Source organism: Embiotoca jacksoni, unplaced genomic scaffold (assembly GCF_022577435.1).
Source record: "Embiotoca jacksoni isolate LCO1_2020_lvr unplaced genomic scaffold, fEmbJac1.0.p SCAF_9, whole genome shotgun sequence".
NCBI classification, from domain to species: Eukaryota; Metazoa; Chordata; class Actinopteri; family Embiotocidae; genus Embiotoca; species Embiotoca jacksoni.
The window spans coordinates 16,049,627-16,073,351 of record NW_027185447.1 but is presented as its reverse complement, the minus strand read 5'-3'; the positions used below and the strand labels follow the sequence as shown (position 1 = coordinate 16,073,351).

At 40.8% G+C, this 23,725-nt stretch overlaps 1 protein-coding gene across 1 annotated transcript; it reads right to left on the bottom strand.

The window, feature by feature from the left end:
* Positions 1-11,102: 11,102 nt before the first annotated feature.
* On the bottom strand, positions 11,103-23,585 carry LOC138192933 (transcription initiation factor TFIID subunit 4-like). The gene is made up of 15 exons (XM_069140629.1): positions 22,764-23,585; positions 21,371-21,525; positions 20,701-20,820; positions 19,046-19,201; positions 18,756-18,878; positions 18,540-18,629; positions 17,708-17,935; positions 17,412-17,547; positions 16,708-16,825; positions 15,031-15,200; positions 14,807-14,937; positions 14,559-14,684; positions 14,256-14,312; positions 14,044-14,163; positions 11,103-13,175 (listed from the first exon to the last, which is right to left on the bottom strand). Exons 1-15 carry the CDS (start codon positions 23,521-23,523, stop codon positions 13,008-13,010), a joined length of 2,658 nt encoding a protein of 885 aa, XP_068996730.1. The 5' UTR covers positions 23,524-23,585; the 3' UTR covers positions 11,103-13,007.
* Positions 23,586-23,725: the final 140 nt, after the last annotated feature.

Below are 23,725 nucleotides of genomic sequence, written 5' to 3'. Positions count from 1 at the left end.
GTCACTGGAAAACTGAGCTTCAAGTGATTTGTAACTTCAAACTCACTCAAATTAGATTGTTTACACTGTACCGGTATGTATACCGTTGCTTTGCACTGCAATTCAATATTGCCCGGATGGATTACATTTCTTTCTCTGCTCCCTTCTCCATTTGATTTTTACCAGTTTAACCTTTTCGATTTATATTCAAAGGGCTCTTACACCACCGTGTGGCAAGAGCACTCACAGGATTGCCCCGCTGTCCCAACATGCAACGTGGCGTGACATATATACCCACTACTGTCTGATACTCAATCTCTTTTAGCTCTGTTTCGGTGTCCACCGACTCTTTAGCTGCGAAATGCGCCACTATCCTCAGCGGCTTAGCAGCTAGCTAGCAGCAGCTAGCTCACGTTGCCTGCTGTTTGGCGCAGGCAGAGTAATTAAGAATTCACTGAAGTTTAAGATCGACTGGAAAAAAAAAGCTGCTTCATGGATACAGCCTTGATAAAAGCAGGGAAGGTAAACCCAGATAGTCACGTTAATGACCATTAAACAAAAACAACGAGCTTAAAGAGGTCAAAACACTCAACAGATCAGAGGGTAAGGATTGGGTAATAATGTGCGAGTGATCAAGCAACCCCACATTACCCAGACTCTTTCAATTGATCATTTGAGAATATAGAAATATTAATTATTGCAGCTTTTTGTTTGGTGATTTTCTTTTCTCCAAGGTGACTTTTATATATTGCAATAAAAAGTAAATTGTTTTTCTGTTTCTAAAATTTTGAATTGATGTGGCTGGAGATTTAATAACTATAAAGTTATTTCTTTATCTAATTTTTCTCCTTTTTTTTTCAGATAATAAATGGAAATGTCTACCTTCGATGTGCTCTTGTGTTTAAAATCTATCTCCAGGTCAGATTTTTTTCAGTCACTTTCAGACAATTAACCTGTACTCCTCTGATTCTAACTACTCCTTTACATCCACTTAACTGTAACCGTATGAATGCCAAAACTTTATAAGTGGCAATTATTGCACAATCTACAATCTCACTCACTTTCCTTGATGAGTAAAAAGGATGATGCCACAGCAAGTCCTTTCTTCACTTCATGGAATCGGGAGAAGCTGTGATGTCAGGCCATGAGGTTCATGTTCTACAATGATCACAAGCTATAATCGTAATCTTAAAAAGTGAAAGAGCATTAGACTTTCACTTGGAGTAACATTAAAGACCGTTCTTTCTCGCGAAGAAAATTGGTTGACAAAGTCGAAGCAGCCAAGTGGACTCGCTACCATGGCTGTAATTGATGGACACTTGGCATGCTCTGTGCGCCTGGCGATTTGTAGAATCCATAAAAAGAGATGTTGAGGTAATTATGTTTGTCATGATATATTGAAAGCAGGAATCGGCAACCTAATCAGAATGGCTGACAGCTGTAGCATGCAGATGCTATCAGACCTCTTGTCCATGGTGATAAAATGAAAGCGGGTCATTTTAACAGGTAACAGCTGTTCATAGCTAATTTGTTCAATTATGCGCAGAGAATGTAGGCGGAGGTTGATTCTCTGCCCTGAGGGACCTCCTCCCTCCTCTCTCTTTGCTTCCAGAGTGTGCTGAGTAATGGAAATCCCTATCCAACGAAAAAACAACAGCATGAACACTCAGGTCTGTGATGATAAAGAGAACAAATCTTACGCTATAGTTACTGCCAACATAATTATTTAGAGTGATCAATGGGCTCTTTGTCTTTGGTTGGTTGGCCTACTGCGGCTTTATGTAGCCCATTCCTTATAAGCGAACAACTGTGATCATATCAGGCCTGAGAGAAAGCAGCATCATATGTCCAACACTGACATGTCTGAGAAACCACTGGATAATCATGTCTGCCTCGCTGAGAGGAGTGATGTCATCCATTGCACAGGAAAACTGCATTATGGGATGATGGTGATCACTCAGAATTGTAACGTTATTCTTCGCGATGAGAGTTTGTCTCAGTCCAGATTGATTTAATGCCGTGAAGTTTCCCTACAGCATGGGCTTACCCTGACCTTTTAGAGACAAATTTGATTTGGGAACCTGCCTCCTGCGTAGCTGCCCAGTCACTGTGCAATTGCCAGTCCAGCACTTGTAAGCCAGTAAAACCACCCTAACCAGTCAATCATCAGTGGAAATAAGCAGTTGGTTTCATTTTAACAGGTGCCATGACTTACAAAATCCTCAACATAAATCCTTGACATTATTTTTGTCAGAAGATCTTAAGGCAAGTAATAATAGATTTTAAAAGCCCTCCATTTTTCTCCTGTTCTTGTAGTCCTTTAATGTGCACAGTGAACAATAATTTGCTGAAATGTGTTAATTTAGTGCTTTAAAACACCACTAATTAGAGCTGATATTTATGGCTGTTATTCATTTCACCTTTGAATTTCTCTCTTTTTTCCAAGATCACTTTGAAATAGCAGAGAAACTTATAAATAAGTTTGCTTCCTACGAGCACATTGTGTTCTCTCATGGTCTCCTTTACACACACACGGGCATGCATGCACATGCACACGCACGCACACGCACACACACACACACACTGCCTGGTAAAAAAAAGTAGTGGGAGTATTTAAAAAGTAGAATGTTGCTGATTATAATCCTGAACCAGACCGTTCAGATCTGACAGTAAGGAAATGTCAAGACAGACTGGAGTTTTTCCCCCTGAATTATTTACTTAGAAATCAAACCGTCATTTCTGATTCTGTGAGATAATATATAATCTTGCTATCTATCTATTTATTTTCATTGCTTCGCCGTCCAAATTCAATCTTGGATATTTTCAGACTTTTGTCTTTTTCTGGCTGTTCTGTTGTCTGCATAGGAAGAACATTTTTGCTGCCAACTGTGGATATTCTTACTATATGCACATATATACATAAGTGCAATAATTGATCCAAAATATGAGATGTACTGTATATGGATAAATAACCCCCCCAAAAAATATGCAATCATATGCCATTAAAATGATTGCATTTCATTAAAAAAAAAATCCACCAATGTGTTTCCATTACATTCATTAGCTTTCAACTCCAATGAGCTAATCTGTTCTCTAAAAGTAATTTGAGCTCACTGTGCTGAGTTTTAAAATGTCAAAGGTGCAGCTAAGAGGACATTTCAGAGGTGCTGAAAAAGGCCGAGTTTGAACCCTTGCATTAATATGGATGAGGCCAACAGTTACGTCCTCACCTGTTCAACGTATTTAAATATATGCCCTACCGTCCTATCTATGAACATTGATTTTGGATTATTGTTGGTATCTTAATTTTTAAAAGGGCTACGAAAAACACTCCTCTCCTAGCTTCAACTCCATCCACACCTTCTCCTCCAGTGATCTGAGCAGAGTTCAAAATATAGAACAACCGATAGTTGTAAGGCCAAAACCTCCAGTAAGCCTCTGACTGAAAATATCTTCAGATTCTGCTAAACAGGTAGGTATGTTTTCCTTTTTTTTAATCTGAACTATTTCTGTGGGGGATGCCTATTCATCTGCTCCACTCACTGTGGTAAAGTTGACAGCCAACTGTTTAACAGTGGCACATCACACTATTGTTTTGTATTAGGCTATGTACTGTAAATGAACTACTGAGCAGACCAGCAAGGGAAGAAAACATCGTCTACTATAAATTCTGCTCATGATGAAGATGCGGTCAGATGGCAAAATGCCTTACTAATACACACTGAGAATGTGTTTTTTGTTTGTACCAGGCTCGTTAAAGACGCACATAAACATACTGTGACAAGCATCTCGCTATCACCAGGGGGTTCTTTCCAGCACGAATGACAACAGTCAGCCGACATAAGGTTTCCAAGGTGTTTATTCCACCTAATACAAACAACCCAAAAATACTCCACAATTTCTGTTTCTTTGTGTGTCTAGCAGCCACCCTGCTACTCCGTCCTCTGTCCCTCGTCTGGTCACCTGCTTGGGTTTTTATCTGGGTTAGGGAGGGACAATCAGGGATTTGATTCAGCTGGGGCTAATTATTTCCCCTTCCAGGCACCGTTCCCTGAACCACTCCCCCAATCAGTCCCTCCTGCAGCTGAGCAAACCACGCCCCGCCACCACACATACATTAGAACAACACTGGTTATTTCACGAGACTTTTAGCCACAACAGATTGCAAAGTCTGTTTGATGCTCGATTTGTCGGTGTTCCCACTGCTTTGGCCCACATTTATGTTCAATTGGTTGCCCTGGTCTCCTGAGGATGTTTCCCTGTGATTGTATCGATCCCCCTGCCATAGTGAGGTTGAAATCAGCGCATTTAAGTAAAATGTTGCGACAGCTATTGGAAGAGTGAAATCTGACATACACATTAACACCCGCTCTCGGAATTAATTAACATTAGTGATACTTTTCAAAAGCATGTATTTAATTATTTGTGTTGTGTAAAGTCATATCCAAAAATCCATATTTAATTGCAAACACACATATCGGTGTAAAAATGTATGCATTTGTGGATCCATTTGTACATGGTTTTGAGTCATTTCTGTAATCTGTAATCTGATATATGTTCTCTGACCTGATAATTGTGCTTTGTAAAGTCATTCCCCAAAATGATGCAGCCATTTGCAAAATTTGCATAAATTAATCTGAGTAGCTAGCGTGTTTTGGTTTTTAAGTTTACATAAAAAATGTATTGTTTTACAAATGTGTATAGTTTCACCACAAAAATACATAGTGATAATTACACAGTTGTTGTCGGGATCTCCACCTGTCCCTGTTTGTCATTCCCTCTGTTTCCCCCGATCACCCTTCTCCTTAATGTTTCCTGTCTTCTCCCCTGTTTGTTTTTTGTCTGTCATGTGTTCTATGTTTTGGTCTGTGTCTGGAAGGTGTGGATTCATTCCACTGCAGCCTCCAGTCACCTCTCACTACCACGCCTCATTCAGCTGGCACAGCTGGTTCTCATTCCAGTAATCACCACCTGGCAGTATATGAACCCCGGTCCTGCGCTCCATCTGTGTCAGTCTGTCTGTTCGTCTCGCCTGGCACCACGCTGCAGGTCTGTCAGGCGGTTTGCTAGTTCTGCGATTCTGGTTCTGACCCCCTGTCTGTCTCCTGCCCGCTGCAGTCCCACCTGTGTGCAAGTCTGCCTGCTACCCCGTGGTACGTACCTGCTGTCCAGTGTCGATCCACGAAGAATGCACGAAGAATCCGTCCTGTGTCGTTCCTTGGACATCACCAGTTGACGTGTCTTGGCAATCCTGTGCAAGCCACACAGTCGAACATGCCTGCTGTCCTGCGTCGGTCCACTGAGATCACCGGGTATCCAGCCACCCTGCTCAGCGTGGGTCCCCGGAGACCAACTGCCTGCTGCAGCCGCGATTCCGCCCGAACCCCACGCTGCCCGGTGTGGAGAGCGGGCACGTGCCCACAAGCGAGCCTGTCTCGGCCCGGTGAGAATTACGGGGACTACCTTACCTGCCTGCACGGGTTCCGCTGACTCTCCCTCTCTTTCCGGACTAGCGCGAGTGCCTGACCTGACACAAGGTGGATCCCAAGTTGGGAAAGAGACGATTATTGGTTTCCAGCCATCCTTAACTATTTGTGTTTTTTTTTTTTTTTTTACACGTTCAGTTTATTTTCCCCCTGCTCCATTGGAAAATAAAACTATCTGTTTTCTCGTCACCTGCTCTGTGTTTGCGTTTGGGTCCGTTCACCAACACCACCTCATAACAGTTGTAGGTCCATTTGTACAGGTAAATTGTGTTTTATAGACTTTTTTTTTTGCTCACTTCCTGTCAGTCCAATCAGAAAAAAAAAAAAATCCACACGCGCAATGTGCGGTGACTAGCAGGTGGTGACACACGAGCTGACGCAACTACAGCATGTCAAAAGGAAGTTAAAACAAGAGTCTGGCTAGTATCCTGCATTAATACAGCATGAGACAACTACAAGTTGGCTTCAACCAAAAGGTGAAAGACGAAGTGGAGCATCTTTCTTTAACCCAACGCTTGTGATTCAGGCTCCGCTTCATCATTGTCATCTCCAGGTGGCTGTGCTTGCTTACTGGCATTTTCTCACGTTTGCTAATTTTGTGTTATCTGTGGTATTTCTACACAAGCAATGTTGTATGTGAAACATGAACAGCTGCTGTCAAGTAGTGGGAACTTGCAATGTTAATGAGTGTGTGTGTGTGTGTGTGGGGGGGGGCATTTGCCTCGTGTATGATAACCAGGGAAGGTGTCTACTATATTTAAACCACATGCGAGACTTTGCGAGTGCTATTGGGACTCCAAAGGAGTAATATTCACTGTTTTTAAGAATGTATACTGCTCTTCTAGAATATATCTAATGTGAAATATATTCACTCATCTTCACAGCTGTCAGTCAAAGACATTATCTGGTGAGCAGCCAGCAGCCTCTCATTATGCAAAATCAAACAAGGCAGTGGAATTGAGTTTGGTGTCCCAGTGTAACATAAGCAAATATAGCCTGACAACTCATATTGGAGAAGACTTAGAAGTCTGCCTATGCCTGGATATCAAGACAACGAAGACAACGGTTTGGGCAACCACAGGCATGAGATACCTTGTCTGCAGAGTGAACAGAACAAACACGTCTCTAAGCCTCAAATCCATGAAATCTGAAGGAATACGAGAAAGTGCTTTGGCATGATCCATACGGAGATGTCCATCTGTATACGTGTGTGTGTGTGTGTGTGTGTGTGTGTGTGTGTGTGTGTGTGTGTGTTTTGTGTATAAAGATCCTTGACTCTTTCAAGCAGTAGAAGTCACAAAGTCAGTGCTTGCATAAAATCAAGTTGCAGCTGGTCTCCTTAGAAACAAAAGTTGTATATTAATATGCATTACAAAATTCCTATTTTAATTGGTACAACTCGGTTATTTTTCAAAATGTAACATATGGTGTTAAAAGATATGGACTGTGGTCATACACGCAAGAGAGAGATGTCCTAAATTCTCAGGTTCTGCCACTGTCAGACATCCTGGTTCTGATGTGATGCACCAGTGCCCCCCTGTGGGGCCACTCTGCTCTGCCCTTTAGGTACAGTATACGCTATGCTTTCTTCACTGACATTTGCTTTAAAAGGCCACTACCACAAACAAAGTAGAAAAACTGAGGTATAGAAGGACAAAATTTTAAATTGCATTGTTTCATACAGAGCTTGATTTTATGCCACTGTGCTTTAGCGCTCCGGCAATGGTACACTGTTGCTCAGGAGTTCACCTTCAAACTGTGCAGTTCATCACTTCAAAATATCCCATATCCATAAACTGTCAGAGCAGCTAGTGAATAATGACAATGGAATTTTGTGACTATTGTACCATGAATAGCTTCATCCTTTCTGTCCCAGAACTCATAAATAATACTTTAATTTCCCGGAATAGGCAAAGTCATTCTTGTGACATGATAAGAAAAAGAACCCAATGATTAAGGCCTGATTTGTAATCCAGGTGTAACGTCAAGAGGTAGGGATAAATTTATCGTAATGAAAAAAGAAAGCGTGATTATTGTATAGGTGATGATTTTTGGCTCGTATTATAAAATATACTGATCAACCATAACATTAAAGCCACCCACAGGTGAAGCGTTAAGCATAATCCAACGGCCCAGTAATAAATCCTCCCCTTCATAAGGATGATAATGTTCATTTGTTATTCAGTCTGAATAAGAGGTTTCATTTTGGAGATGGTTGTGGTGATGTTGAACTGCACTGGATTATACCAAGAAGTGTTCATTCAATTTTCTCAACCAAACTAATTTAAATGGGAGGGATAAAGTTTAAGAAATACCTCTCGGTATAAACCAGTGCAGCTCAAAAGCACAACAAACTACAGTCTCTAAAGTTACCACTAAAATAAATCAACCCCTCTTACAGCTGTTGCTGTAAGTCCTCAACAACCAGCTCCTTTTCACTGTTAGTGAGGCAGTTGGGGGTATTTACACCTCAATCACATGACAGTTTTGCAGATTTGTTTGCCTTTAAACCTCCGAAACAGTCCCAGTATAAGCTTAATGTGTCCCCTAAAATGAGATACTTTTCTCTTTCGTGTTATGTCTCCGTTTCCCCCCGTGTTCTGTAGCCGAGGTCAATGTGAAATTCTGACTTCTTTTTTTACTCAATAGCTCTCGGAGTTGCATCATGCCAATGAAATAGTTTAGAACTGAACTGTATAAAGTAATTTAAAAAAGAAATACAGTTTGTATTGTAGCACCTCTGAGTTAGCATGACATAACGTTCTCCTTGAGTTCAGCTAAACTTTAGAAATGTTAGACTCATACATACACGAGAGAAAAGGGAAAAGATTATGGTGGCATAATGGGATTTAAGAACACAATGTGACATCTGAATAAACCTTCAAATCTCAAAGGTAATTTTTGTCAGTTGTGGGCTGAACCTTTTCATTAATATTGCTGCCACTACCAGTCAAGCAGATAACAGGGAGATTGTCAGATCTAAAGATTAAGATCTTATTTATTATGGACAAAACATAATTTATGTTTCAAGGTGAGAAATAAATTAATTCTTAGTTTTCTGTCATCTAGCTGTAAAAGCCTTTCAATTATTTTATTTTGAAGATCATTCTCCCTCTGCTGTGATACTGAATAAATTTAAAGTACGTAACGTTAGAAATGTAGTTTTTAAAGGAATGAATTGGCTCAGACAGAGACGATGACCTGGAAAACTTTCACAACACACAATTTCACTTTTTCTGGGAGGACATTTTGGTTTGTGATGTAATTCACTTTGTAGAGCAGTGTGTGGAAAAAATATCACTTTAATCAGAGCACAAGATGGAGAGGAATTGATCTCTTGAGGTTATAGAATTTAATGTGTTGTTTCTTTTAAAAAATACAGTTTTATTCAATCCACTTAATTGTAACCTTTCACAATGTTTGCAATGACATATGTGCTTCCTCCTTTTCTACCAAAACAATGTGGGATGAAATGATTGAAAAAGAAAGAAAGAAAAGTAATTTATCTCTGCTTGTTTATCATCTAATTACAAATGTCACTGTTTCAGCAGATAGAACAAGACAATTAAAATCTCCCTATCAGATCTATATAGTCAGGTTTTTAATAGATTGGAAAATAATTACTATAAAATGTGGAAAATCCAGATAATTGCTGAACGGATAGTTCAGATTTTTTGACAAACAAGATACGAGTTCGTTGCTGGTAGTAAGAGTAATGTGTGGACTTATGCTCAGTTCTGTGGCTAAAGAAGATAGCCCACTGCGCTGGCTGCTGGTGAGACAGGATCCAAAAACAACAGATGGGACCAACATTTCAAAGCATGGCACACAATTCAAAGAAAAATGTGACCCAAGCACAGAAAACAGAATCTTCATCATATTTCTGTTGCTTGTTTCTTCTCTGAGGTCTTTGCATATCGTGAAAATGTTTGGCTTAATGATACTTTATCACTAACAGTGATAATCTCAGGGCCCCATGTAAAAAATACACTGATCAGCCACAACATTGAAACCATTGGCAGGTCAAGTGAATAATAGTGATTACTGCGTCACCTGGCACCTGTCAAGGGGTGAGATATATTAGACAGCAAGTGAACAGTCAGTTCTTGAAGTTGAAGCAGGAAAATATGTGATGCCCAGATGAAGAAAAAAAATGGCAGGTCTTGTGGGAGGTTCCTGGTATGCAGTGGTTAGTATTTACCAGAAGTGGTCTATGAAGGTAGTTTTATGCAAGCATTTTAAGAGCAGATTTCTCACTGCAATCAAGTTATGCTGGTTTTGGTCTCAAGAATTTTCAGAAAATAGAGAAATCTCAGAAATTTGCTTAAGAAGCCTCTATCGTGTCACAAAGTTTTGATTGGGCAGTAGAGCTGTTTAGTTGCAAGTCAAATATTATTCTCACTTTATATATTTTTACTTACAAACTTTGATTTTGATTGCAGTATAATAAATTTAACATCAAAATTGTCTCTTCTGCTTGCATAAACATGACACAAAACTACCTTCATAGCGGTTTATGGAAGAACAACCTTGAACCGGCGACGGGGTCACGGTCGTCCAAGGCTCTTTGATGCATGTGGCCAGCGAAGGCTGGCCTGTGTGGTCCACAGAATAGTTACTGTAGCACAAATTAGTGAAAACCTTAATGCTGGCTATGATAGAAAGGTTTCACACCACACAGTGGATCACTGCTTCAGCTTATGGTGCCACAGTCTGGTCAGTGTGCCCATGCTGACCCTTGTTCACTGCTGAAAGAACCAACGTGTGAGAAGTAGCTCATGGAGCAATGAAAGAAGGTGGCCTGGTCTGATGAATCACATTTTCTTTTACTTGGACGGCCTGCTGTGTGTGTGTGTTTTATCTGTGGATGATTTGGCATTGAAATGCATAAGGAAAGAAGACAAGCCAGCGAAGGCACTGTGAAGCTCTGGCCAAGGTTTTATTGGGAAACATCGGGTCCTGGCTTTCATGTTGATGTTACTTTTTGACATATACCACGTCCCAATACATTGTTTCAGACCTCGTACACCCCTTATTTTCAGCTTTATTCCCTGAAGGCGGTAGCCTGTTTTAGCAGTATAACGTGCCCTGAGACCCTCGACATTGTTCAGGAATGGTTTTGGGAACATGACAAAGAGTTCAAGGTGTTGACTTGGTCTGTAAATTCCCCACATTTGAATTCGATTGAGCATCTTGGTTTTCTCAATGACTTAAGGATCTGCTGCTAACGTCTCAGTGCCTGATGCAACAGGACACCTTTATGTTATGAAGTCCATGCCTCAAAAGGTCAGAGCAGGTGGTGGCATGAGGGAGTCTGTACAATTATTTGGCAGGTGGGTTTAATGTTGAGACTGATTGTTGTATATGAATGTGTCCTCTAAATACTGCAGGATCTGCATTTAATCTAAAATAGGACTGAAGATTAAACTATGTCCAGTCTTACTGCGCTTCAAGACTGAGTTAGTAAAACTGTTTTAAGCTCTTATCCCATTACAACTGTTTGCTAGCTCATTGCTCCCAGACAAAAAGATTATAAACCAGTTCTGCCTCTATTTGTGCCCCTGCAACACTCGACCTCTCTCATTGTATCATCTACCTAGCACAGAAATTAAGATAATCAAACCAGAGATACTTGGTGTTTTTTGTTTTAATAGAGAACATTCTCTCAATCCATTATAAAATAGCAATTAAAAACTTTTTTTTTATTCAGATATTTACATATAAACAAGTTACTGTGCAAAATTTACAGGACATTGGCATCATATAGGCATATCATCATATCTTTGTCTTATTTTTCACATATTTATATGCATGAAAAATAAGACAAAATCTCAATTCAAAGTTATCAAATGACAAATCTACAAATAGCAAACTTAAGTATATACAGTAATAAAATTTGCAGATAAACATTCTTTCATAAAATGACAGGTATAAACACCAAAATTTGCATGTGCACTAAAAATATAAAAAGTTATAAAGTGGGTATGTTTATCTGATTGACGGCTTTTAGAAAACTGATCTGTCAAAGTGCAGTCTTCGTTCTCCATTTCATGTTGAATCAACATGACCTCTATTATTCATAAATATAAAAATGTGGACATACAACTTATTGAAAAAAGTGATTCACTCGTGATATTTAGATTCATTTCTTTAAACGCCCTTTTTAAAATTTATAGCAAATTAATCACGCAGCCTGGATATTTAACATCCCCAACAAACCTTTCCAAACTATAACATCCTAGTTTTAGATTTTCCATAAATTTTGATAATTTTTTTTAATAGTACATGTTTGAGAGGGCAATCCATCATAGTAAACATCCTGCTCAAAGGTATTTAAACCAAAATGTATTTACATACACCATTGAACCCTCTCATTTAAAAAGTCTTCGGTTCTGTGGGTGACACTGATTAAAGGCAGTGAAATGAATGGAAAGCTCTGCTTCTTGGCAGACAATGAGCTTGCTGCCACTACATTTACCACACCAGAAATCTGCAGACTTTTAAAAATCAATTTCTGCAACGATACAGTGGCAATTAACAATCACTTTGGAGAGGATGTTTACCGTGATTCAAATTGGGTTCAGTTCTTGGAGTTTAATCATTACTGAAGAAATTCATGAAAACTGGCTGCTGAGGAGGTGAGAATAAATTCTAACAAACAAATTTAGTCTTAGTCTATACTACAGCTTATAGCCATAGCATATAGTTTCCAAAATGATCAAACGGGTCTGAGTAGTGAATGTGCTAGAATCAGAGTTAAAAAGAGGAATTTCTCCTTCTACCTCTGTCGGGAACTCTCACCATAAAAGACGTTGATGGTAAGAGTTCTAAGACTAGCTGTACATCATGCACAATACATGACATGTATATAAAAAAAAAAATCTTTCTTTCCAAGCAAGCAAAGACAGACAAATAAAGCAAACAGCAAAATAATATAGCACTCATCCTACAAATTTGGAGAGAACAGTTGGATAGATGAAATTATTTCTAATCCATATGGCTTAAATTGTTAAGAAGGCAACTCAGCAGATGAACAAGACCAGTCAGTATTAGTCTCTGTAAAACAATCCACAGGCATTGCTAAAATATAGTATAAATGTGTGATAAATTAAAATCTCAGAGTTTTTACTGCTACAACACAGTGTCACTGAAATGACACTGAGAAGGTTCTCAAATCTGAAGTGCTCAGTTCAGTTAAAGACATTTTTCTTGTGTGCAGAATGAGGCAGTGCATGAGTGAAGTGTGGCTGAGTGCAACTTGTCTTTGAAGAGCAAATCGAGCTAAGAGGCACACTAAAATCAGGGCCAAGTTCCAATATTTGCTCCCTCTCTGCGTGGAAAATACAAAAGGCCTGTGCTTGGAAAAAGTCTTTAAAAGTTGATGTCTCTTCTGTGTTCCAGATAATTCTCCTCCCACAGACAGATGTCTCATAATTCAGCAGTGGGTGATCAAAGAAAGTACGGGGCAGGAAGGGTCTGAGCTAACGGTCAACTCTGCTTCCTGAATGCCGCTGAGTCAGACTAGTCATTTCAACGTGGGCGCTATTTGAGGAAGCCTTTATAGAGCAGGTGGGAGTGATTGGTCCCTCTTTCGTTCTCCAGACAGAAGAGCAGGTCCCTGAGGTTGACTCTCGTGATGCGCTGCCGCATGAACTGCCTGGAGCCTGTTCCACTGGAGCCTCCAGGCTGGGAGGGGCCTGACCCTGAGCCCTGCAGGGTGGCACAAGACGTTTATTATTTTTATTGATTTATTATGTAGGACTGGCTTCCAAACTTTTATGGGGCCGATCAAATTACATCTGCACTAATATATATATATATATATATATATATATATATATTTAAAAAACAAATGCCTTGTCATTCCGTGCCAAATTTCCATATCTAGGTTTCATTAACACCAACAGCTTTTTGTTTTAAGACGCATAAGGTTTGCTACATTTACACGAGTAAATCTCATCAGCGTCAGTGAGCAACAAGTGTTTACTATATGTAGCCTCCACTTGGACAGCCACAACACCCTTCACACCTAAGGGCAAATTTATAGAATCACCAATTAACCTGCCATGCATGTCTTTGGACGGTGGGAGGAAGTCGGAGTACCCGGAGAGAACCCACGCAGGCACAGGGAGGACATGCAAACTATTTTCTTTCGGTTAAAATGGATTCTACAAATATTGAAAAAAGTATCTTTCAGGAATATCTGTAAAGATTCTCAGTCATCATAGTCAAGGTACATTTTATCCAAACGCAACTGGACTTGTTTGAGTTTCTTGAAGACTTTTGATTTGAAAGAGCAGAAGAAGCCTTGGGGATGACAGGTGAAAAGACACGAAACAAACAAGTGCAGTTGCCTTTGGATAACACTTTGATCATTTAGGTAGGTAGGTAGGTAGGTAGGTAGGTAGGTAGGTAGGTATATACTTTATTAATCCCCGAGGGGAAATTTTTAAAAATTTTAAATTTAAATTAAATTTAAATTTAAAATTTAGGCATCTACCCAGCCCTATTAGTTTGTTCATTTGAAATAATTCAAAATAAGCACATTCATCTATTTAAATGGTTCCATATTCCTCACCTCTGCACTAGAACCCCGAACAGGAGAGTCCATTTTCCGTTTTTTCCTCGGGCCGATTGCTGCCAGCGCCGTTAGGTTGGCTTCTCTCTGCCTGATCTGAGCCAGCTCCTGCTGCTGCATCTGAAATATCCAGATCAATCTCACAGACAAATGGAGCATAATTCTTCACAAAGACAGCAATTGTATAGTCACTAATTTTAGCATGTACTTACCTCTTTGGCCTTCTGTTTAAGTCGGAGTTGCTCGGGGTCTTCTTGCCGTGACCGGGACTGCAGTAAGGTAGAGGACATTTTAATATTTCAAGATGGATATGTTCAATTTATTAAATCAATTGTTTTATTCATTCACTCTCTCATACTTAGCAGATCTGTTATCCAGTGACGGTTAGCGGCAGAGGAAATGTATATTAATGACACTGACCCCAGATCACTCGCTCACCTTCTCTATGCAATTATGAGTGTGTGTAGGATTCTTCATGCCAATTATACTGTGTGTCCTTGTTTAAAAGCTGTTACCTTGGCAGCCTTCAAGAGGATTTCTCTCTCCTGCCCTTCCTTCCTTTGTTTCTCCATCTGATCCAGCTGCTCAAAGAATTTGAGCTGGGTTCGCACATCGCTGGCCCGCTCATACCGCTCGTCCTCCTGAAGGTGGCATAAAGTAGGACGTTGCACGGAAAGACGGTAAGAAATAACAAAAGATATAAAAACAGGGTGAGGAGCAATTGCCTCCCCTCCGCTGTCAGATTACCGTTACCAATTATCACCTTGAAAGTCATGTTCTTCTGCTGCGCCACCTGTGACACCTTTTCCAGCAAGTTTTGTAGCCGCTGCTGCGTAGCATGTGAAATGTAGTTGATAACATCTGTGCCCAACTCGCTGACACCAAACTTCTTTCCTGTTAAAACAGGAGTCAGCGTGGATAAAGATTTAAACAGCGTCAGCCCGAAGCCATGCTGTATCTGTTTTTGTCTATATCTACATCTCTCACCGATCTCTAGTGCTATCCGGGTAAGCGAAGGGGTGGTAAGGAAAGTCTCGTCCTTACAGGAACGAGTCACCATGCCAACAATCTCGGAGTTGGTTGCTAAGATACGGGCACTCTCTTCCGACAAGTTGACTCCTGCCATTGAGGCCACATCGTTGATATCATCATCATCCCTGGATGAAATAAGAAGTAAAGAGACACGACATTAACAGCAACTTAGTTTACACTTTTTGTTTTGTGCACATGTAGACAGAATAATTTGGGTCGACTAAGGGTTAGTTGAGAAAAGTATCTGCCAAAAAAACGTTTCATTAATCGTTTAGTCGCAGGAAGGAAAAAAACAAAAACAAAACTGTGGCTTGTCAGTTACGTTATAAATATTATAACATTTTAAAAAAAATGTATTTTTTTACCGACCGAGTTTACCCCACCCCTAGGAAAGTGGCCTTGTGGGTAACCTGGGTGTGACGTATGTCCAGTGATGTTGTTGTGAGAAGTGAGCGACTATTATGTGTAAGGGGTGACATTAGCAGCACGTAGTCGCAGCCACTGAGAAGTGCATGCTGACAGCGGTGATTAAGTTACTGTCAGCGGCTGTAGAAGGTCTGGAGAAGTCCAAGTTTCAGTTTAACAGTTATCTGAATGTGATGCACTGCCCCCACAAAAGGAAATAAAGGCCTGGTTCATGCAACGATACGACGATGTTTGTGCCTCATTTCATCTTTGCAGAGTTGACACAGACAGTAAAAACATGTTACAGAACACACACACACACACACACACACACACAGTCAATAATCTGTTAGTAGTATAAACAGAATTTTGAAGGCTATAACACAAAATACTGTGTTGACATAAATTAACAAAATGTTCAGTGTCCTTGCTGGTTACTGCTTTTGCCGTTAGCACTGTCCTTAGTAGGCGGTGTCTTTAACAGGTGGTGTTAATGTTACTTATTTCATTCTTTGTCAGCTCTAAACCCTTGACTGAAATGAAAAGTTGACCATTTGCTGAAACTAATGATCATTAGTTGACTAATATAATCTTTAGTTGGAGGTAGAAGAAAAAACCTCTAAACTCAATAGTTTCATTTAACTGTAGTGGTATCGACAAGATTCAAGGAAGGAATTAATGAAGTTTCTCTTTGGCAAAAGAAAATACCAAAGACTGAGATGAGCACGCGTCAATAAAAGGAAGAAACTACAAGACTGTCAGTCCAATGACACTGATAAACGTTTCAAAATGTGTAGTGCTCAGTTCAGTGCAGTTCGTACATGGAACTAAAACACTAGAAAGACATTCCCAGAGCAGCACATTGTATGTGAGATTAAAAAATGTTCAACTTTAGTGCTCCCTAATGGTAGTATGAAAAACACACTGAACAAAGGAATTGCACCCAGGGAAATTAAGATCAATGTCAAGAAAGCTAAAAAAAAAAAAAAAAAAAAAACTTCACTAAATTAAGAGCATCTCATTCTTTCATTTAAAAAAAAAAAAAAGTGGAAAAAGAATAATTTACAGATGTGCAGAAAATGTGTGCACTATCAAAAGGTAGTGTAAGGGCCGTCTGTAGTTTAAATGTCAGTGGACCTATGGACCTTTAATTGTCCTGGAATGTGGATGATACCGAGACCAGTATTTAACGGACATATATGAAATTAGTCTTTATACGTCACAAACCTGAAAGTCCCCCCTCCTGCTTCCTTCAGCTTGTTCTTCTGAGCAGCAATGAGAGAAGCCTGATTGAGTACTTGTACTCCTCTGGCCCCTGGAGCCAACGTCTGCTTTACTGCAGGAACTAAAAGTCCAGAAAAAAAGGACAGAAAGCAAGTTTAGATTTCTGCAGCTTACTGAGAAGAATAAGTTGTAGTTGCAGTTAACATTGTCAGTGTACACGCACTATAAATATCTGAATATAAATTCTACTCTAGAATCAAATCTGACAACTTTGTATCCCACAATTACACACAATAGCCACAAGATGGCAGCACCTCCACAGTGAACATAGTAAATGGGTGGAAACCACCACACTGACTCAGAGGGAATCATGTGAGTCTTGCCATGGAGCAATAGTAGATTTACACTGACCACTGACAAACAAACTATATATTCAGTTCAGTGCATGAACGAAATTAAACAGCCCCTTGAAAATTTCTGACTTATGCTCCTATTTTTGAAATCAAAAATACTAGATTTTGCAGCAGCTTTTTTTTTTTTTTTTTTTTTTTTTTTTTTTTAACTTGTTTTACAGTTTGCGGAGTTTTATATGTTTTATGTTGTACAATTGCAAGCTCCTGTAAATATTGCATAGGTTGGTTTAATTTGCATTATTTCATTCCTGAAGGCACTGATTAAAGAAGTGTGAGTATTTCTCAAACACACACCTGTTTGCAGCTGTTTGACCACCTGTGGTTGGCCCACGATGATGCGGCTTGGGGTTTGTCCTCTCAGCGTTACCATGGGAGTCTGAGCCAGAGTCACCTGTGGCCTCACCATGGTCCCCTGCTGCTGGGGCACTATCTGAACACATTCACAGACAAAGAATGAGAAACACAATTTAAGCAACACATGGAAATGGAAGTACAAAATCTTACATGCAACATTTCCCCTTCTATGTACATGGCCAATCACCGCATTCAAACATAGGTATTTTTTTTTCCCCCAGTAGCAGCAGAATTACCAGTCCAGGTTTACTGTGAGGTGTCTGCGTGAGGCTTATGACTGTGGTTTTGGTCGTGGCAGTGCTGGTGGGTGTGGTGGTGGCGTTGGAAAGAGGAGGTCGTAGCACCACAGCGGTGAGAGCCGTGGAGGCTGCCGCAGCAGGCTGAGTGCTCGGCTGAGGCAGCAGGCTTTGCTGGATAAAGGCCTCGGAGTCTGGGGTCATCTGGCGGAGTGCAGGGAGACTTCTCTACAGGCAGAAAGAGAGCACGGACCAAATTTGCATTAAATAAGTGATTATTGTGAAGTAAGTAGCAACACTTTGGGATAAATGGTGCCATTCCTATTATATACTGTACTGGAAACAAACTGAAGTGCAGAGAATTCAGGTTATTCGATTATTGTAATGAGAAGTTTATAAAAGCTGTTTTTTCTTTTAACATTTTTAGAGACGGGGAACAAATTGTCTGCACTTTTCTTCTTTCTTCGCTTTTGATTTTTTTTTTTTTTATGCAACAGAATATGTTGAATAAAACATGAAAATGGCATTGGCAAAAAGGATGGGACCCAGAACCTCATATTTTGCTGCACAAAATATTGAAGCAATCCATGCAAACAAGTGATTTCTGTTGCTCTGAGACTTGTGCACCTGTCAACAGGTAGTTTGGCCCACTGTTCTTAAGCAAACTTTTCCAGAAGGGTTCCTTCTCCAGCCTGCATGTTTTTTTTTTCCATTGATCAGATCATGGCTCATAAAAGGCCACTTCAGAGTGGTCCAATAGTTAATTCTAAAATCTGTAATTTGTCTAAACGTTTGCATACAACTGTATCTGCTGGTGTGTCATTGATCTCACCTTGAGGAATGGTACGAGGTACGGCTGTGGGGAAGAGTTGAGCTCCCGGTATAACCTACTGGTGAAATCTTCAGGTTCGATCTTTGCTTCCTGTTACAAAAAAAATAAATATATATATATATATATCTATGTATATATAAGCGAGGTAAGCAGACTGAAAGAATGTCAAGTAAGATATGAGGATGAGTTTTAACGCAGATGGTGAAAGAGGAGTACCAGCAGGCTCTTGACCAGCTCCTTGACGTTGGCCGTAGTCTCAGAGGACTGTTTTCCACTCGATGCCAGCTTGATCAGCGTGGACAGAAAGTTTCTGCACTTCTTCACATTCTCAAGTGTTTCCTGCAAACATAAACATACAAACAGCATTTCTCTAAAATATTTACACCAGACTTGTGGTAGGAACGCAGGACAGGACACAAAGATTCCCTCAAATGAAGTATCTGCGTAGTTCATCATTTCATTTTTGACAGATTAAAGAGACAAAAGCATTCATGGTCCTCTCTTACAGCTGTGACAGCTGTCGGAGTGACAGTGGCCCCAGTGGCTCCGAGGGGCCCCACCCTCTGTGTTACCGCTGCGGCTGCAGATCCGGGCTGCACTGTGTTGGGCGTGCCCAGCATCTGTCCCGTGGCGGTGGCAGTTCCTCCCAGCATGATGGTGTTCTGTGTGAGTCAGTGAATATGCGGTCATGAGGTGGGACACAGGAAAGTGATATGGTCAGAATAACAGTTTTGACACGTCTGGTTCCAGGGCACAGTACAGTCAGCTTTTACTAAGACATAATGCAATTGTTTTCCAAGTTTTGTTTTTCCAGGAATGAGATAAGATATTGAATGTTTGCTGTCACAGATAGCTGTACTCTGTGAATACAACATACAGTCACAGGTGTGTATCCTAAATTACATGATTGGAGCTTGCTATAAAAAATACAATCTGCAAATCAGACAAGGAAACCAATGGGGTTTAGTAAAAATGTATTCAACTTCAAGGGAATTTCCATGGCCACCGAAATGATTCTCAAGACAGATTAATGCAACCAGCAAGGTTTTCAATGTGAGAAAACATGCCAGCTGGAGAAGAAATGAAAATAAATATCCTGAACTTGATACAAAATCCCAACTTTTCCTAGTAGTTATTGGGCAAAACAAGATGACCATTAACCAATAAATATGGGCCCTGTTTTTATCAAACATTTCAGAGCAGGAAATAAATCTTAACTAGTCCAAAGAGACACGCATTTAGCCCTTCTTTAGCAACAGAATTAAAAACGTATTTTTTTTTTTTTTTTATTCTAGGAGTTGTTCCCTGAAGGTGGATGATAACAGGACAAACAAGCACATTCCATGATGAAGGGTAATTCATTTGAAATAACAACAAGCTCTTTTAAGCATACAGACTGCATTCAAATCTTTTGTGATTCAGTTTGTTTGTCCTCCTGGATATTATTTTTTTTCAGTGCATACTGTTGGCAATCCTAATGGAAGCAAACGTATTTTGTGGAACCCCAGACCACAATGAGCGAAGCAAAATTTGGGGGCTGACTGTGTGAGGTCAGTAGACACAGGGAACATTAAAAAAAAAAAAAAAGAAGTAAGAAAAAGGGCCCTTTAAGGCATTTAGGAAAAAGTGAAGAGCTTCACTGGTTTTATTGAGGTCATAGAGAGGAGCGCACTTTATGTCTAGATTGATGTGGGAAGGAGGGAGTCGATGGGCAGTTATGATCACGATGCCATTGATGTCACTGGCCTCTCTGAGTCATTGTAGGTGAATGTGCACTGGACGCAGCCGTGACAGGTAGAAATGTTATGTAACTTGAAGAGCAAATCCGGACCAGAGAAAACACATTTGATGTTTGCAGCTGCATTTAAACACAAATCTTGTTCTATTAAAGTGTAACGTGACCAATCCAAAGCAAGTTCCATATAGAGGAAAAGGTTAGCTTTAACCTGGTAGTTCAGTAGTTACAGATTAGTTATTGTTGTCACAAACCTGTCTTTAAGTCATGGAACAAAATTATTAAACTCATATCAGTTACCATGCTTTATGGTGGGAAATGACCCTTATAGGTTCTTTAATGGCATTTGGAGCTTCATGATTTTTTTTTTTTTTTTTTTATTTGTCTGGGAATTACATATTCCAAAGGGGTGTATGGTGGAGTTACCTGCAGTACAGGAGGCCTCTGCAGGGTTGTGGTGGCTGTCACAGTGGTCTGGACTGTGGAACCTTGTTTAATAATGGTGGTCGGGGTGACCGGCCGAGCCAGCAGTGATGTACCTGGAGCCTGGAGACCAGCAGGGGATGTGACAGGAGATATTAGACTCCATGAATGGGAAAGTGATGGAACAGATGATAATACACTATTTATTGTTTTATCCTCCCTTATAAAAAGTTATCCTTTATAATAAAAAAAAAAAAAGGGCAAACATTTTTTTTTTTAAATATTATTCAAAAGTTGTGTAACTTTACAATATATACTGTATCAGCTGCTTTTAACTCCCATAGAGGAGAAAAATAAATTTAAAAAAAAAGACTTTCTTTTTTCCATTATCAGTTCTCCATTTGGTCTGTTTCTTTAATTTCTTTCACTTTCCTTAAAGTTGGATTCAAAACTGACTCCATACTAGCTAAAGGACATTGACACAGTAAAAAGGGTAAAAAAAAACAAAACAAACAAAAAAAAAACCCTGACTACTACAGTAGCTGCTAGATTCAGTCAGTATACCATGGAAATTCTGACCCAGTGCCGTATATCAAATTTTGAATCACTTCTTAACATGAATGAGTCAAATTTTCGGTATGTGACTGTGTTCATGTGTCCAGCAGTCCTGTACCTGTAGAGAAGTGATCTGGACAGGTGGTGTGCTGGTGGGGGCTGCAGGCCGTGGCGTCATGGCGCTTTGTGACTGCGACTGTGCCTGCATCTGAGCCAAAGTCTGCTGGTGAATCATCAGCAGCTGCCCACTCTCACTGCGAACCAAGACCATGCCTGCATGTGGCAAACATCCAGAGGTTAAGATGTCAAAGGTCATTGCTTTATTGTCCTGATCAGTCTCACCAACACGCTTGTATGTAAGAAGTTTCTGAGATGAGGGTTATGGACTAGGAGGCCTGCACATGTCCAGCCAGGTACCGATCAGGGCAAAATGAGCCACAAACATGGTACTAAAAATCAAAAGCATTTTGAGCCACAACACATCATGTTGGATGTTGCGAGTTCTGTTGAAACTAAAGTTTTTCTTGCCAGCAATACTTTATATTATATGAGTGTATTACTATGCACTGGAGCCTGGTGTTATAGCCAGGCCAATTCTCCATCATACAGATGACTGCTTGTGTGATAAGTGACTGGACTCTCGTACATAGTAATACACTGGCCTACAACAATGTAGTGAAAGTTACAGAAAGTCCAAACTGGAGAATTAAGGAGTGAAAACAAAAACACGTTTTGTTCTGGAAATGGACACATTAAATGCTGTGATTAAAACATTGTTGTTTTTAGGATTTGTTGTGGCGTATTTTGGGCAGACCAGTTAGCAAAAAGTTTGGATAGGGTAGCTCTGAACAGACACTCTGAACACTTTTTTTTTATTATTATTATTATTATTATTATTGATGGAACTAGATATGAGCAATTCGTATTTATTTAAGTCACTGGGTTACCCCTTTATTAATCCTGAGGGTAATTTTTTTTTTTTTTTTTAAATCCTGCCACTGCAAAACCTTCAAGTGACATTTAAGGACCGAGACAAGCAGTTTAACCCTTAACCTTTACACTCTCTTAAAACACTTATATGCAGCAACACGCCATCGATAGGACAACAGTATGCAATTGTCTCAGACAAGCTAAGACAAACAAATAATAATCAACAGATTGCAACAGAATGCTACTTTGATACCCTATGGAGGTTTGCTGGTTGCCCCTCAAGGCTTTAAATCTGTGCTGCAGTCAGGACCTTGTCCACCTCTAATCTGTCATTTGTGGCCTCAAAAGACAACCACTTCCGTGTCCTCTTTGCTCCCCTGCAATGTGTCTCAAATCATCCCTTTCCTACAAGAGCAGCTAAGAAAAGTGTATGAGTAAAATAACATTTGTGGTGGATAGCAACAAGTTTCTGATTTTTTTTTGTATTTTTTTTTTGCAGCCCCGAATCAGCCTAAAGGGACAGTGTTTCACGGAAAACGTTCCCGATGTTCTTAAACTTGTTAACTACGCGACGCAATTACCTGGAGGGAGCTGGATGTTTTGGATATTTGGGGCGTTTTGTTGCGGCTGAGCGAGTCGAGGTGCCAACACTTGCGGAGCAATAGCTCGTACTCCACCGGGAGGAGTGGCGGCGATTGTTGACGGAACTGAAGTCCTCAAGTTTTGCAGAACAGTCGGACTCCTCGTGGTCGCCGTCGTCCCCGTTGCGACAGCTGAAGCCACGACGTGGACGCCGGTCTGCATTACGGATTTTGCGGAGTCGAGTTTGTGGACAAGAGAGCCGGCCGTGGCGGCGGCGGCGGCGCCGCTGACAGCCGGTGGGGTCAACCCGGCGGTCGGGTTGGCTGCGCTTTGCGAAGCGTTAGCGGGAGTTTGCATAGGTGGCCTCACAAGAGTGACAGTCGGTACGGGTTTCGCAGACGGCTGAGAGGAAATCACAGACGAAGTCGCGGCGTTTTGCGCACTCGAGGTAGTCCGAAATATAGTACTCGGTGTTGCAGACAAAACTGCTGCTCCTCCTCCTTTGCTCACGGGAACAGGTCCGTTGTTTACAAGCGTGACAGCCGGCTGCGAGCTGCCGCTGCCGGCGGATACGCCTCCGGGAACATGACAGTTCACCGCCACGGTACTTCCATTCAAAGTTTGAACGCCGCTCGTCCCAGGTTTCCCGACATCTGGCGCCGCCGTAACAACTCCGCTGGCTGTCCCCGGCTTGGACTGACTCTGAGCGGCTGTCAAACTCGCTCCCGCCGCTGATGTGATCCCGGTCGCCCCGTCCATGCTTGAACCGTGGGGACCCCCACCCCCCCACCCCCCGCTGTTACTGACACCTCCTTGCGGTCCTACCCCTACAGCAGCGGAAACACATCAAAACAAGGAGGGGCGGGGGGGCGAGGGCGAGGGGGGGGGGTGTCGAGCAACTCTCCGATTCGCATTAGTTTCGGGACACACGCAAGTGAAGCCAAGTTAGTTTGAACAACGT

Coding starts and splice junctions, on each gene's coding strand:
- LOC138192933 (XM_069140629.1), bottom strand. CDS start 23,523: ATGGACGGGGCGACCGGGATCACATCAGCGGCGGGAGCGAGTTTGACA. Junction 21,526..22,763: donor AAACATCCAGCTCCCTCCAG/GTAATTGCGTCG, acceptor TGCCACATGCAG/GCATGGTCTTGGTTCGCAGT. Junction 17,936..18,539: donor ACCTCGTACCATTCCTCAAG/GTGAGATCAATG, acceptor TTCTGCCTGTAG/AGAAGTCTCCCTGCACTCCG.